At 43.2% G+C, this 16,821-nt stretch overlaps 1 protein-coding gene across 1 annotated transcript; it reads left to right on the top strand.

The window, feature by feature from the left end:
* Positions 1 to 1,037: 1,037 nt before the first annotated feature.
* Positions 1,038 to 3,738, top strand: LOC125019510 (transmembrane protein 74). Its single transcript, XM_047604323.1, has one exon. It carries the CDS (start codon positions 1,646 to 1,648, stop codon positions 2,483 to 2,485), a length of 840 nt encoding a protein of 279 aa, XP_047460279.1. The 5' UTR covers positions 1,038 to 1,645; the 3' UTR covers positions 2,486 to 3,738.
* The last annotated feature ends 13,083 nt before the right edge of the window (positions 3,739 to 16,821 follow it).

Genomic DNA, 16,821 nt, shown 5'->3' with positions numbered 1-16,821 from the left:
TCTGAGCCACAGCCTGTTTCCTGCTGTCTTGATTAATAGCCTTTAAAACCAAGTATCGAGAATTTGTGGTTTTTGTGTGTGTGTGTCGTCATCCAGGTCATTTTTATCTAAAAAAAAAAAAAAACTAGGGCAGTTTTCTCGCTAGCAATCACTTAGAACTGAAGAAGCTACTCAAAGTAAACCTCTGCAAGAAACACAGCGACTCCCATTTACATTTGTGTTTCTAAATGGCTGTTTTTTTTATCAGGATCATCTGTGGTTGGTGTCCACTTAAACCCCACATAACTAGGGCCTCATACTCGCCTGTAATTGGAGGTGAAGTTGTTCACATTAACCCGGCCGGTGTCCTCATTTTCCACACTAAGTGGTTGCCGACCAAATTACGGCCAGAAACTGTCCGCATTCACAATGTGTGAAACTTTTTCTGGGGAAAAGATTGTGTCGTGAGTCGCTAATAGTGTCTCAGCCCTCGTCGTGTTCAGGGAGGGGGTTTCAATTTTTTTACATTTCCTTTTACTTCTCTTTCAAAACATCTTCTCTGGATCACAATGTGTGGGTGCTACATGTCTAACTAACATCCTAGCGAATGAATGCCAGCTCCAAAAGCTTTCCCAGGACATTGAATAGTCTCAAGATGGTTTAAATGTTATTTTCTTCTCACTCCTGTCTCCTGGTTTTAATGTTGTGGCAGATAAATAGCATAATAAATGATAAATATATTGCGCAATAATCTTTAAATATCCAGGTTCTTATTAAGAGACTGAAAAGAAACGTGTAGTTTGGTTCACTTCCGTGTTATATTTAAATACCTATTGACATTTGGTGCAAACATTCATGATCCCCGGAGGATAAACCCTAACCGCTTCCCTCTAGCGCCACCTTATCTTGTCATGTGTGTGTGTTTTTTACGCGAAATTCTCCGTCGAAAGTTGGACGCTTTAACTTCAGCCCCGGACATTCGTGTTCCCCCGAGGAGCGACCCTAATAACTTTGACGAGGAAGCCGCCTTGCGAGGGGAGCGGCGGTGCCTTAATTTGAAAACGTCTCCTCTCGCCGCAGACTCTCATCTGATTAGTGCGCCTGAGCCGGGGAAACACTGGAGTTGTCTCGGTAATGAGCGTTACGACGAGGCGGTCCGTGGGAGGGGTCTGCCAAACCTTCCCCTCTAATTGACCAGGGAGCAGAAGCAGTCGGGGGGAAGCGAGCAGCCACAGACGGAGGGAGAGGTACTCAGAAAGAAAAAAAAAACCCGCATGTAGTTACTTCATAGCCTATTACTGGAACACATTATGGGAAATTAGATTTATTAGCGTGTCGCATGGCTACTAAGTGTTTTGTTGTTGGGGAGCGCGCAGGAGCCAGAAAAAAAAAGTGTTGCTGAGCAGTGGAAATATTCTATTGTCTTTATTTATTTATTTTTTATCATGACGTGAGTCATGACTTGCCGGGCTTTACTTTTAAATGCTTTCGGTGCAAATCGCAGAGAGGAGCTCGTGGATTTCTTCGCGCAAACCGCAAAACACGCGAAGAATTAAACTTGTCGCCTCAGTGACTTTAAATCTCCCCTTGCTTCCCTTTGTGCGTGTTCCGCTGGCAGAGAAGGGCGCATGGGCTTGACTACGCGGGGGACCCAGCCCGTGCTCAAATGGCTGATCTCGAACTGTTTTACTTTGATCATCAGTCCGATCTCAGAGACGCCTCCCTGCTTTTAAATGGGTGTCAAAGTGTCCCCGAAACCGGAGGAGGAGGACGCGGCGGCGGCGGCGGCGGAAAGTCGGCGAGTCCTTGCGGGGGAGACGCTTCAGCACCACGGACAGAGACGCGGAGAGCGGCGCAGTCGGAGGAGGAAACAGAAACATCTTTCACCTGCAGGAAGCAACACGATGGAGACAGGGACGATGATGTCCTGCTGATAGGGACACACGCCTACCGGCTGAGTCAGAGCTCCTCCAGTGAACTGTATGAAGAGGAGGAGGAGGAGGTGATGGTGGACGAGGAGGAGGAGGAGGAGGAGGAGGAGGAGGACATGCCGGAACTTTACTTGCTGTCCGACGACGACCTCTCCTCCGACGGCTCGGGAAAGTCCGTGGATTACGGCTTCATCATCGCCGTGACCTGCCTGGTGACGGGCATCTCTCTCGTCGCCATATCCTACACGGTCCCCAGGGACGTCCGCGTGGACCCGGACACCGTGTCCGCCCGGGAGATGGAGCGCCTGGAGAGGGAGAAAGCCCGGGTGGGCGCCCATCTGGACCGCTGTGTCATAGCGGGACTGTGCCTGCTTACCCTCGGGGGCGTGCTGCTCTCCACGCTGCTCATGGTCTCCATGTGGAAAGGGGAGATGATGAGGAGGAAAGCCTTCGCTTATTCCAAACACGCGGCAAAGTTGTACGGATCGATCAGTTTGAGGGGAGGCTCCAGCCCGACGCGTGAATCCTGCTCGCATTTGTCAGGGGCTGATGAGGATTTAGAGGTGCTCAGCTGAATCTATGGACAGGGCCGGGGGGAAAAGACTCGGAAATCCCTGACAGTGCTGTCCTGTGATCGGAGGCTTTTAATGAGTTTTGAACTTCTAACAGCTTATCCTGCTGTCTTTGGTTGATATCTTTAATTTTTTTCCAACCCTGCTGCAACGTAAGTTCACATGAGAGTGTGGAGGATCCGTGCAACCCCAGCAAAAATCAGAAGGACTAGCACATCCACGAGATCTGGAGACTTATCGGATACCGGAACACTGATCAGTATGAGGTTCATAAAACTCTGAGACAGGGTTTCCCAACTCTGGAAAGTTGTCGTGGTGCCAAAAATGTTATCTTTTGTTTGCGACGGATAGAGGCAGAGTGTTCAAAGTGATCTCCAGCAGCGTGAGCTTGCATGAATCTGATCTGACTCACAGCAGCAAGTTGCAGCCAGATGCTGCCAAGCCAAAGCTTCCTCGTTCAAATGAATGAGTGGGCTGTGCTTTTTCTTTCTTTTTTTTTTATCTTTTGTTTGTGTCAAACTTAAAGACTTTTTAATCCCATTGTGTTGTCTTATCCATCCGCTGTCAAAAACCACACGATGAGAGGAAAGTTGTTTTTGTTTTTTGTTTTTTTTAACTGCAGCTTGAGTTTAACCGGCGTCGAAAACAGGATCAGAAGAAACACATATCACGGGAAACAATGCATCTATTCCCCCCCTTCACGCTGTATCTATTAATAAAACGGAGGGAAAGTACTCACTACTGTTTCTAAAAACGGGTGCAGCGTTGTTGTGCTTCGTTTTTTGCCGCTTGCATGAAATCTAGCAGAGCTGCAGATGAGGATCAGTCATCAATGCACACTTTTGGTTTAGGCCACGATTAGACGCTAACGTCCCTCTTCCTCCTCCTGCAGGCTGAGGCCAAATTAGTCTCAAGTGGAAATATAACAATAATCACGTGAGGTCTCAAGGGGTTAAAGGACAGACTGTGTGTGTGCATGTCACCACCGTGTTTGGATGGACCTGAACTAATGTGAATCTGTTCTTTAAGTTAAAAAAAATATGCACATACGAAGACGGATTTTCGGAAATGTCTATTTTTCTTTCCATCTCTGTTTACCACTGCTCCTGTACACGGCAGCTGCATCAGACGTGAACCAGGAGTGCTGCTCTGTTCAGCTTCCACCTTGTCAGAAAAGGCACTCAGCTGCAGCTAACAAAGGTCTGCCCCCACAAAAATAAATAAATAAATAAATAAATGAAAAACAACTGCACCAATCCGTGTTGAGCTCCAGAGAAATTCTGTCGCGTGCAAGCGACGCTCGCGCGCTCGCTCGCTCAGATTTGTTGCAATGAATGCAAACAGTAATACCACAGGAGGTGTAATTAGATTTTGTGGCTGAGCACTGATGTCGGGCGAAGCTCGGTTTACTCCACGTACACTTGGGAGGGAGGGAGGGAGGGAGTTCTGGCTGCAGATGTTCAGAAGCGTAGAGAGTCGGAGAGAAAAAAAAAATAAAGAAAAAAAAATCAACAAACCCCCCCGGGAGAAAAGCTCTCCTGGTAATTGGTGTTACTCTTAATTGCTTGTGGGAGGCCCGAGATTTGCTGAAAATACCTCCGAGCAGTTTAGGAGCAATCTCAATCAAAACTCACTTATAAATGTATAAAAACACATTCCAGCTGCAGTGTTAGAGTTAACGTTGCATTCGAGGGTGAGGAAGTAAAAAAAAAAACAAACACACACTGACTGAAAGATGCGGGGAAATGACAGTTTCGAGAAAGGCTCCTGCTCCCTGAATGTGTGCAGAAATGTGCGCCTCTGACGTCCGGCAGGATATCACGTTATCCTCCACGCGACCTTCGCTCCCTTTCACCTCATTAACGTAATTAAACAGGTGAACTTTCCTGACCTCTGGGTGGAGCATCAAATCGGTTTCTAATGCTGCTCTGAAAAACCTCGTTCTCTGAATTTTCTTTTATTTCTTCGGCTGCCCTCGGCTCGTCGCTGCAGCTTTCCGCTTGTTTCTGTTTCTCGGATATTCGCCCGCCGCGGAGAACAGCTGCGCTTCATTCAGTGTTTGTTATTAATGAAAGTCAGACTCATAAATCAAAACGCAACGTGCAGCGCGCACACGCGCCTGTTGAGACCGGAGTCTGTGGAGACGTGGGTCTCATCCACTGTTGATCTGTGAGCATGTTGACATCACGCCGTCATCTATGTAACTGCACGTGGGAATTAGAGCCTCCCTCCAATAATAAAAACATCCATCTTGTTTCGCCAACATAACGTGGCTTTGCTTTTATTTTGAAGGTTTCGCCCTAAGGTCCACGCTGTGCTTATTAACCTGTACCAATAGGAAAGCAACCTGAGTTCATATATCTTATTCCCTATGATGATTTAGTAATTTAGTTTAGATTTATTCTTAAAGAGGCTATAAAACATTCAAATCTGCATCCAAGTCGAGTCTAAATTAAAGTTGAACTAAAATGTAGTCTATGTGCCTGAAATACAGTGAGTGCACCATTAATTTTCAGTTTAATGGTTTAACTGTGGCCGAGGTTAATGTTAAGTTCTCACACGAGCAGAAAATAGTGTCTGGAGCAGAGCTGATGGCTAGCCTAGTCACCGGGTAAACTTCTCTTTGCCATAAAACTTTTGTTTCCTGGTAAAAGTTGTTTAAAGCGACAGTGCAGAACAGTCGTCTCCCCCTGCTGGCAGTGAGAGTAATTACACAAACTTAGATTTGGACTTTAATGATCCACTAGGGAAATTATTTTAGAGTTTAGTCTGGAGTGCATCAGTCTCTTCTTATATATATATATATCTTTTTTTAACTCTAGTTAGCTCCCTACTACAGTAAAAATGAGACACCAGACTTCAAACTGAACTATACTTTAGTGACTGTGTCAACACATATCGCAAGGACTTTAATATAGAGGGCGTTCAAATATATTTAAAAGTCCTACACCACCTATAATGACTTTACAAGCAACAAAGTAGACAGTAGATCCAGTTGTAGTTGTGGTGTAGTTACTGTATATGGCTCTTAAATAAAATCAAGTCAAAAGCTTGGACAAGGTTCGTGACGGATTCATGAACCTGATTGAGAGAGCGTCAAGAGCGTGTAAAGGGTGGACACATTTAAGAACCTCAATCTGTGAATCTTTATTAAGAACAACACACTTGTCCAAAGTGGCGTACACATACATTAGGACAGATAAAAAAAAAATAAAATCATGAAACAAACACACAAACAGCAAAAACAATAAGAAGCCAAAGTACTGTGCACAGACGTAAGGACGGATTAAAACAATATTTATAATAATAAAACAATCAAACAATATAAAAACAATAAGAGCTAACATCTCAAACTGAGTCAAAAGCCAAAGAAAAAAAGTAAGTTTTAAGAGAGGATTCAAAAAGTCGACCTAACCTATAAAACTGGTTTGTTTACTGCGCATTAGTTGACTATATAATTTCACATGTGTTCCCTCAGAGTTTTTATATTTTCAGTATTAATCTAAAATCTAGAAAATAAAGGTAAATAACACACGAGGTTCACAGGTTTAATCAGTTTAGCTTACAATGAGTGGGATCTAAAATTAGCATGCTAACGTTAGCTCCTTTTGGGGGGTTTTTCACAACAGTTCAGAAAGCGAACAAATGTCTTATGACGAGGTCTAAAGTTCACTCAAGAAAATGTTAATATTCCCAACAGTTGCTTAGCAGCAACATTCTCCTAGTAATAGTAATTAGGACCTCATTTCAAGTTTCACTTGTTTCATTTAAACGCAGTGTTAGTTCAGTCCTTCCTGTCACAGTAACCATAGCTACTCCACACGCTAACACTGCATTTAGTGCTAGTTAGAGTTTTTTTGTCTTTTCGCTGGCTTCATACTGAAGAACTAGCTTGCTCGCTCCACAGCCGGGAGTTTCACGGCGCGCTCGTCCTCACCAAATGTGCTGCAAATGAAATGTCGTTGAGCGCTTACGTAAGACTCCGTGGGCTCGAGTCTGATTGGTTTTTAATTGACCGTGGCGTTTCCCTGGTAACCAAACAATCTAAAAGCTGTTCCCAGACTCAGCTCGTTTCCTCAGTTGTGAAATTCTTGTTGGTGTCTTTTTTTGTTTGTTTGCTTTTTCTTTTTCCAGCCCTACACAGCTCCAACTGAAGAACATGAGAAAAGCTCAGATAAACAGATACAGACATGTTCTCCTGTGAAATAACCTTTAGTTTTAGCCATACAAAGATAAGGTGTGCATGCGAAGGGTTAAAGCCGCTTGTTTCTCCTCCAGGAAAATTGATGTAGAGCGTCTGGGAAGGTAGAAGATTTAATTGCTGTCGGCTGTGTTTGTTTCTGTGTCTTTTTTTTGTTTTGTTTGTTTGTTTATTTGTTTGTCAGGGGACTCTCCAGACAGCACAGAAAATTAAACATGGAATTAAAAAAAAAAAGCGAGCAGAGTCACTCAGACGTTACCGTGAATCACTCAGGCTTGTGCGTCCTTTACAGAAACACGCTCGCAGCCTGCTGCCCCCGCCCCTGTGCTTTCATGAATGGAGTTAGTCAGAGTAATCATTCAGGGCAGCTGGCAGCAGGAAATGGAATTGGATTGCAGGAGGGGTCACACGGGGTCAAGAGCCAGGGTGTGGCTGTGGACACTGGGGACCGGCGGCGGCGGCGGCGGCAACTTTACATCAGCCACTTATCATCAGCCGCCACGAGCGCTCGTCTCTCTGAGTGACAGCGCGCGGAAAACACCTCCGTGCGGCCTCACACCCTCCGCCCTGCTGATGGGATGAATTAGGAGACGCCTCTCCTGAACTATCGCCTTAAGTTAATGACTTCTCCGATAATGATTCTCCGATTGTTGCATAGCAACGGCAGGCAGCCTCAACTCCAGGGGAGAAGGGACCAGAGCCTTGGCTCAGAAAGGAAGTTGGAAATAAAATCACCATCCACATCTTTTATCTGCTTTACTCGTTCGGGCTCAGAGGTTTTTTTAAAAAAAAAAAGAAAAAGAAAAAACAAATCCTGCACAAACTGACGCCCCCCTCTCTTTCAAGCTGTCTTTCAGGAGGCTTTTCCTGGGAGGCTGAGAGCTGTTGAGGCGGGAGCACCTGTAGGCTGCATCCTAACTCGGCTCTCTCCGAAGAGGGAGAAGACTCGTTTATCTGCAGGAATTTGCCAGTCGCTCTCGGTTTTAACGGCCGGATTGTGTTTGCTGAAGTCGCTACAACTGAGACTCAGCGGTGTGCAGCGATCAGACTCACATTTATGGATCAGACTCACATTTATGAAACGCTTTCTTAATGATTACATGAACCACCTGCTGTAGGTTGAGCAGCGCCCACATATTCATGCCTTTTTTTTTTTTTTTTTTCCTTTTTCTTCCTCCTTTTGCCATCATTGTCCTGGATGAAATGCAGAAGGGACACCATAACCATAGTAACAGGGTCAGCCTGTTGCTACGGAGAAATACATGTGTGCCGCCGCGGCTCAGCACTGGGAGAGTTGAAGATGCTCTTCTTTCGAGCTGCCACCCTAATGGAAGCGCGTGGAAACTGGCACATTTCCTCTGCCTGCCGCGCTCGGGCTTTTTCGAGGCGCGCACGTCAACCTTGCGCTCACCTGCCAGGTGCGGTCGTTGCGCGTCTCCCGTCAAACATCCTGCTCTCCGAGAAGGAACGAACAGGGAAGTACTTCCTCTGAAACTGGGCCTGGATCAAACGTGCAGCTCGAGCCCGAAGCGCTGAATAGGCGACTTGCAGGGCGCTTTCAGTGCAGCGCAGCGTTTTATTCTATAGATTTTCTCAGAGGAGAGAAAACTGCGATTCTTTCCTCAGTTTTTTATTGTACTCGCAGGCAGTTTTTATGTTCTAGCTGCTCGGCACGAGTCCTCTGAGTTTCAGGAATGCAGAAGTACCAGAAAAAACCAGAGGAGTAATCTCACTAGAGTTTTGTTATTCAGTACAAAGCTGCAAAACTAAACTAAAAAAAAAAATCTACTGAAAGGTATTTCTTGCTCATTTCTAGTTTAGTTCAGCAGCTGCAAAAATTACCACCCCATTCACCAACGTTTGCTGTTACATCCCCTGCATTTTATTATTACATTTTCACATCCATCTCTGAGGTTTGCACAAACGCCGCGGATGCAGGAGGGATTGTGTTTGGGCTGCGTCTGACTTAAATAAATGCAGTTGTTTTTGTTGGCATTTCAGAAAACCACAAGATTGACACCACTTCACTGTCTTTACGATAAGCTGAAAGCAGCTTAGCTTAGCCTGGCTCAGCATAAAGACTGGGCATGTGCAAAACGTAACAGGATGCGCACAAACGAGCTGCTTAAACTACTACTTAAAGTGCCCGTGCAATCAATCAAAACTGTTTCATGTGATATTTCCAGCACCACACGTCAGCTATAAATAAATGTCTGGTGCAACGTTGACATTAAAGTCTCTTATTCTTCATGGTATTTTAGAGATTTATTTTGAAAATGTTGATGACTAATCCCGCTCTCGGGGGCGGATCCATCCCCCTTATTAATCAAAACATTCACATTCATTAGCATTCTGAGTTAAATATGAGAAAAGGTTCATTTACATTAGTATATATTTATTAAACTTTGCTGTATATGTAATTCATCAAACAACCAGTCAAGGTTTTCGTACTTGGTGAAATAACTCAAAGCAAAAAACTTTTTTTCACGCAATTTTAATTAAAAACTTTCATTTGCTCCATCACAGTCCAGCACACAGTGTCCGCTTTAATGGGTTTCATTTCAAAACGTGTGCGTCCTGGGGACAGATCGTCTCGTGCATGCTCATCACATCATAGCGGAAGACTTGACAAAAAACAGAAATGAAATGTGGCAGCGGGGGAATTCATTTCCTCGATCATATGTAAAATAAAGTTAAAGTTAGTAAATATGACCTGAATTCTCTAAGAATCTCGTTAACTACTTAGATTAAAACATCAGTGTGTTTAGGTATAATGCGATGTGATGTGGCTTTTTTGTGTGTGTGTGTGTGTGTGTGTGAGGAGCTGAAACACATTCATCAACCAGAGTGAAGCAGCGATAGTGCTCAGTCTTATCTCAAGGTCCACTCACAGCTTTTTCTGCGGCTTTCGTCAGTGTTGAGGATTCTCCGTGAGAGTCTCTTTGCAGGCCTCGCCCTCGTTGGCTTTTATTTTATTATTTTTTTTTCCATTTAACTGTTTCCTTTTTCCCTTTTTTTTTCATTAGCTTTCATGCCTTTTAGTTTTTGATTGATAGAAGAGGAGAGAGGCAGGGAGTAATTGGATGAGAGACGTGCAGCACACTGTGTAGGCTGGAAACAAGTGAAGACCGCGGAGTTAGTTCCTCAAAGTTTCAATGGTTTTAATGTTATGTAGGTGTAAAAGAAAAGCTTTGTTAAAAACAACAACAACTAAAAATACAATCTGGTTGGTGTCAAGTGTAGGAGAGGCTCACTTTTACTCTTGAAAATCAGGCAAAAGTGGTTATAAAATGATAAATCCTCAGGAATAATACTGACAACTGGCGCTTTGGTTGTTTATTAGTGTAAAAAAATATCAGCTGAATTCAATGATGCTCTGTTCTCTCTTATGTGTCTGCGAGTAAAACCTATTCTTTCCACTCTCTGCGGGGGTTTTGTGATCATCATTACATACATGGCGTCTTATGAACAAAATATACAGTTCAGCTTTTACATACAAGACCTTTAATCAAAATCAGAATCAGAATACTTTATTGATCCCGAGGGGAAATTACTTTTCATTACAGCATCTCTTACTTAAAGTGAAACAGGGTTCAGAATAAAGAGCGATCCAGGTAATAAGCATATGTAGAATAAGAAGGCGACTAGAATAAGAATAAAAAATATAAAAATATGTTCAAGTATAAGTGAGCATGTGTTCTCAGTTGTTGCTCTACATTGAATACGGGATTGTTGCACAGCGGGAAATTATTGCACATGGTGAGTCAAGAGTCCAGTTAATGTATGAAGAAACATGTGCCAGGATATGAAAAGAGTTGTTGCATTTATTATTAAAGCCTCGGCTCATTGTACCATCCCATTCACTTCGATGTCAAAGTGCAGATCTGGTTGTTTTTTCCCACAGTTTCAAAAAGTAGAACGTGAGGCAGCTAATGCTTTCAGCTAACGCTTCTTCTCAGTAAAGCTCTTAGCGTTAGCATCTTTTATTTAGCTACATTTATCATAGCGAAAATGAACTAAAACTAACTGAAACTGAGGCTAATCCACTTTTCCAAATCCAAACTAGCTCGTATGGATCATTGTTGAGTCCAGTTGTCCTTAATTTGATCTGATAATCCACATTTTTACTGTTCTTGCTGTGTTTACTAACACATTACACCAAGTTTGTGCCACTCAGGGGGCGTTGCCCCGGACGACAGTGGCATCAGTGCATATCCTCTATAGAATTTAGTTGAATTCTCCTCTCGTTCACAACAAAAGGAAGTCAAATGAACCATAAAACCAGTGTTTCTTTATGTACTTTCATTGCCGACCTCTCTCCTCCTCTAGTTGACTTGTAGGTCGAGGACCCACCTGAGTGAGGTGGTCTCTGTTGTCATGGAGACAGCTCAGTCATTATCATGTGTGCAGAAATGAACGCGTAAGTGACAAGTTGCTGACAGTTGTTCTGTTAAGAATTAAAAAAAAAAGAAAAAAAGCCATGACCTAAATGAACACTTTTAAAGGAGTTGCATTTCGACGGGATAGTTTGACATTGGTGTGAGCCGAGTCTGAGGGTCAGACGAGAAAATCAATGCCACTGCTTGGACGGTGCAGATGAGCCGGCAGCTGGTTAGCTTATCTCTAGCATCAGGACAGGAAACAGCAGGCTGTGTTAAAAGGCAAACCTAATCCAAAACACAGAGGAGGAGGAAGAGGAGGAGGAGGAGGAATGATTGCATTAAAGTAAAAACATGAAAAGGTCATTTTAGAGATGACATCCACTGTGAAGAATTAAATATTCTGCTCCATATTAATTTTCTCCCATTGTAAAAAGCAGTAGTGGTAATCAGTGCTGGTAATCAGAAGTATAACAATATTCTATTTATTTAAATTTATGAATTTATGAATCTTGGTGTAAGTTGAAGAGGAAAGTAAAGCAATCGATCTGTAGTTTTGGATATAATGTATTGGAATGTTGGAAACTTTGGGAACCACCAAGGAGGGATTGTATAGCTACACGAATCATTTTCTGTATCTCAGTAAATCTCAATAAATGTTTAACTGATGGCGAGAAGCTGTCTCAGTCATCCACACGCAAATAATACGACGTGGCTTTTCAAAATAAAAGCAGCACAGCTTCATTGCCGGCACAGCGTAAATACTTGTTCATTTGTGTTCATGGCTGACGTCCTGCAGGGGCCGGGCAGGGATGCCCACAGGACCGTACGCAGCCCACAGGCTGTAAAATACCCAGGCCTGTTCTAGACAGACCGGGTAACGTTAAAATTGCATGCGTTAGTTAAAGTGTCCATTTGAGAAAAGTGTCATAAAACAGCTTAGATATAACAGAAAGTGTCCAGATCCTCTGCAGACGTCGTTGAACTATTCATGAATGTAAAAGATTCTGCAGTAAAAAAATACGAAATAAAAAACAAAAAAAGATTTAGTCAAAGCAGTATTAGGAAAATAACTATGAATCAAACTGATGACACTGACGTTTGGACCAGGACCAGAGCATCTCTCCAAAGCCCCGTTCACGCTGATGTTTTCAGACTGGGACATGTGAGCGTCTCCCCGGGAGAAAACCTGATGCATCCTCTTTCCCCCCCAAATTCCACTGAGTGGATATTTCAGCGCTTTGCGGCGTGAAGTGAAGGGGAGGAGGGTAAATTAATCTCACAGCGGGACAGTTTTGATTCCCTCGTCTCTGATTTATGCTGCGATTTATCCCAGCGAGTCAGGTTTTCACATCGGGAACAAACAGCACCTGAACAACAACATGAAAGGTTTCCACAGAATAACAATCCCACCCTCACGTTGTTCTTTAACGCAGAATCTAAATCTCAAACCTCCTGGATGTGGGCTGACTCAGCGTGAGGATTTCTCAGAAAAGAGCCGCAGACAAAAAAGCCTTGGAAGGCTTTATTTGGAGGGAATCGATTGAGTGCAATCTTTCAACATCAAACGCTGTATGGGTGTTTTTTTTTTTTTTTGTAACATTGATTGAGTCTATTCTTTTTGTGCTGCTCTTATCAGAATCAATATTTTTATATTTGTAGCCGGAGAAGAGCGCTGGGAGTGCCCGAGCCGCGGCTTGTCTTGTCATTTGCCGCGACTTTGCAGAATTGCCTGGAAGTCTAAAAGAATAATGTCTGTGCTGTTGTGTTGTTTGCTTCCAAGCGCATTGTCGGCGGGCTTCATAACGGCAATATGTAATCCACTGAAGGGTCTTTGTTGTTGCTGGCTTACGGGATTTAGTTGCCTGCCAGAGTTCATCAGTTAAAGAAAAGTTAAGAAACCCTATTTCTTTTTTTCCTATTTCAGCCTCATTCTTTTTCTATAGTTTAATTTGTTCTACTTGCAACATTTGTTTTTATAATGCACCCAGAAGCCGCACACAACCTTTAAAAGCTACTTCATTGCTCACTGTTTAATGCGAACATAACTCGTTTAAGTGTTTCTATATGAGCCTGCACGATACGTCACATGCACCGATCAGGCATAACATTATGACCACACTTGTGCCCTCTGCGAATCATCCCACAGATACTTGATCAGACACCGAATTGTCTCAAGGTGGTCAAACTTCTCCTGTCAGTGGTCATAATGTTGTGGCTGACTGCTGCATATGCTAGTAGTTGGATTAACATTGAAAAAAGAAAAAATTGTTTCCTGGAAAATCCAGATAGGCTCGCACTTGAGTTTAAAAAATGTGAAAACTTTGGAGGAAAAAAAAAAAAAAACTTTGTGCATCTGCAGAGGTGAGAGTAAAAATATGCCCTTTTATTCAGCTGCTCTTCAGGCGAACCCGTCTTTAACAAGCAGCGCTCAAAATACTACAAGATGTTTCTTCAGCGGCTGGTAGATGTTTGTTGAACGCTGCGGATCCGCGGAGTTCAGGATGTGTCAGCTGAATCGCGAGCTTGTCGCTGACTCGCCCTGACAACTTATCCACAATGAAACAATGGTTTTATTCCTCAAGAAGAAGCTGCTTTCAGTACCCTGTTAAAGCAGAGCTATGCAACGTTTTGCAGGCGAAGGACGACAAACTAATGAGAAATTAAGTAGGGACCCCCAACCTACTATATGTATTCTATGTTAAACTAGTGCTATTTATAAATATACATCATTATTATCATTTTACATTCAATATTAAGACAATACAAAGGTGCAAATAATCCTTTTGTAAATTATTTTAAACATGAGCATCATGCACTGTTAGCTTCTCTTCTGCTAATGTTGCTACGTGCTTCTGGTTTTTACCTGATAACTGAACTGACTCTCAGCCAATTGCAGGGAACCAGACAGAGTCACTGTGTAATATGCAGCCTCGTCATTGGCTCAGTAGCGATGGGGGAGGGGCCTACTGTGCACAGGAGGGTTAGATTGACAGGTCTCGGCTAGCGTGGCGCTGTTAGGACAGCTCCTGTATCACTAAATGAGTAAAGTTCTGAAATATGTTGGATACATGTTAATGTGTTTTTAAAGAAGATTCAATTTGTGGGGAAAATATTTAAAAATATATATAAAAATGTCTAATCAACCAAAGATTTGGGGACCCCCTGTAGTGACCCCGCAGACCACCTAGGGGGTCACAGACCCCCTGTTGAAGACCTATGCCTTAAAGCAAATACTGTATTTTAAATGCTGGTAATCTTTGAAAACTTTTTGTTTTCCAGTGTAGCTGCATTCAGGCCCAGATGGCAGCCTCGTGAAATGAAGACTCCTGCTTTTAGAAAAATAAGATTTCAGGTCGGGAATCCAGAAAACCAACAATTCTTTTTTGTTTTTGTTCAACTCGCGCACCGAACCCCATCTGTTCTGTGGGATGAATTAGGCCGCCTGTCATTCAGGGCAGATCAAACCGAGGTGATTCACACGTGCATCATGAGCAAACACAAGGCAAGCGACGCAAAGAGACGCGCGCTCGCGAACGCCACGCTTTGTTTGTTGTCCTTTGCACGCAGAAAGAAATAATGAGGCTGCATAACAAGCAGGGAACTTCACAGACCTCATTCAGTCCCAGGTCCCTGCCTTTATGTCCCCTGCATGCAGACAACAATGCAGCGCTTTGCTTCAGTCTGATGTTTATCCTCCACCAGCACAAAAGGAGAAATGCTGCACGATGCAAACATTTCTGGCTGCGTAGATGTTTATAAGCTGCTGTTTTAATTTCTTTTTCTTTTCTTTTCTTTTTTTTTACTGCAAACGGTAGAAACAAGTACTGCAGAACTGGTGCTACATAGTTTTTTGATCAGTCGAGATGGCTGTCTGCTCTCCATGAGGATTTATTTCAGGTTTATCTGGATAATTGGCTAATTAGAGTTCCTGTTCTATTTCAGAGGTGTCAGGCTGGATTCTTGCAGTCTTGCAGCCTGCCACCGGTTACGCTCGGAAGGAGAAATAAAATCTCCCGCTGAAGGATTAATTTGAAGTTTTCAAGAGAATTCATTTGAAGATCTGAGCAACTGTTGTGAGACTTTTTAACATTTAGGGCAAAATCCCACTGGGAGGTGGCGGGCGTGAAATGCAGCGTTACTCCTGAAGGCACTGAAGATCACATTCAACAATAGCCCCGTTCAACCCTTCATTAACCACTTCATTTGCGGTCTTTGCAACCCTGACGCAACAGCCTGGCTCGGGTGTCGCTGTAAACAAAGTTGCATTTGATGTGAGCTCACATGTTATGTTATGTCACACATGAAAACATGGCTTTAGATTAAAAATGTCTTGAATCTGCAGTAGGTTCGTCTCGGCTCTGTGGAGCGTTAGCGTCTTTTCTTGTTTTGGTCTTAAGGTACCTTTTATTCACTTAGCTTTACTGCTCTTATTGGTTGCAGCTTAGGGACTTGACATTTATCTGGTGGAGACAGTGAGGCTTGTAGAGATGCACCTTTAAATGCAATTTACTTTAAAGCTCTCCACATAAAAAAGAACCTCAAAAATGAAGCCTGATGGGCGGAGCCTGTGGTCGCCATGTTGGATGAGCTTTACTCCGCCCACACTCAGATACTCCAAATATGGACATGGGGTCATGTTGAGGCGCGACTAAAGCAGCCTGGATGTTCAGACCCGCCCACCCAACTCTCCGCTACCTGTTAGCTCAGGCTACCACCTGTCAGTCAAAGCAGAAACACCCTTAATTACATAGAATGTTAAACCTTTATAAAAAAATAAATGAATGAGCTAGAAAATAATTCACCCCCGTACAGTTGTCATGAATCGTGATATAAACTATTGAGACCAAAGTCGTTTTTTGTTCCAGGCTGTAAACCTGTTTAATAATGCTGTAAAGTTGGGCTTTTTAACATGGGGGTCTATGGAGATTTGCTCCCTTTAAGAGCCCCAAGTGGCCACTTGATGAACTGCAGTTTTTTGCACTTCCGCAATGCACCTCACCTAATGTACACACCATAGACTGTATAAAGATGGGCGGAACTGCTCCTCTAAAGTGAAGCCAAAGCAAGTCGAGCTCCCCCTGGTGTCTGGAGGCTGCATAAGCTCCTCCCCCTCCATGTTAGTGGATGGAACTTGGGCCAAACTAAAACAGGAAAATACATGTCAAATAATTTATCTTCAAGGAAGTTTTTTTTGTCATTTTGGGTAGATAATATAATGCTGATGCATGTTCAAGTGTCATTTTTCTTTTTTCGAATAAGTGTTCGAGTTTATTATTTGACACAGATAAAAAAAAAAACAGGATGTGACATAATTGTGACTAAGAGTTGCCATGCCAAGTGCTCCGTAAAGATGTGATCCATGTGACTGTGAGAGTTGTAAAAAAAAAGTAAAATCCAATATTTCACTGTAACTGGTGGAGGTGGAGCAGAGCGTGGTAGTAATTAACAGGAGAGTGTCTGAACGAAGTGTGGTCGGGACATCGATATTCAGGCTCTGCGTGGCTCCACTCTCGGACCGTATTGATCAGACTCTGGCTCCAACTTTGCAAGATGATGAGGAAAATAGCGTCAGTTTGTTCCAGTGCAAGGAAGTGGAGACACATTGTCCTTATTTATAAGCACTCTGTGGTACACAACAGTAAATGGAGCAGCGTTCACCCAAAAATTGTCATTTCCTGGACATGTATTGTAGGAATGTTGATGACTCAACCTGCACTTGGGGGCGTGTGGTAAATTCCTATCCAATGAAATGCTTT

The sequence above is a fragment of the Mugil cephalus genome, chromosome 14, assembly GCF_022458985.1.
Source record: "Mugil cephalus isolate CIBA_MC_2020 chromosome 14, CIBA_Mcephalus_1.1, whole genome shotgun sequence".
In the NCBI taxonomy this organism is placed as follows: domain Eukaryota; kingdom Metazoa; phylum Chordata; class Actinopteri; order Mugiliformes; family Mugilidae; genus Mugil; species Mugil cephalus.
The sequence above is the reverse complement of the archived record's forward strand: the minus strand, read 5'-3'. Positions and strand labels throughout refer to the sequence as shown.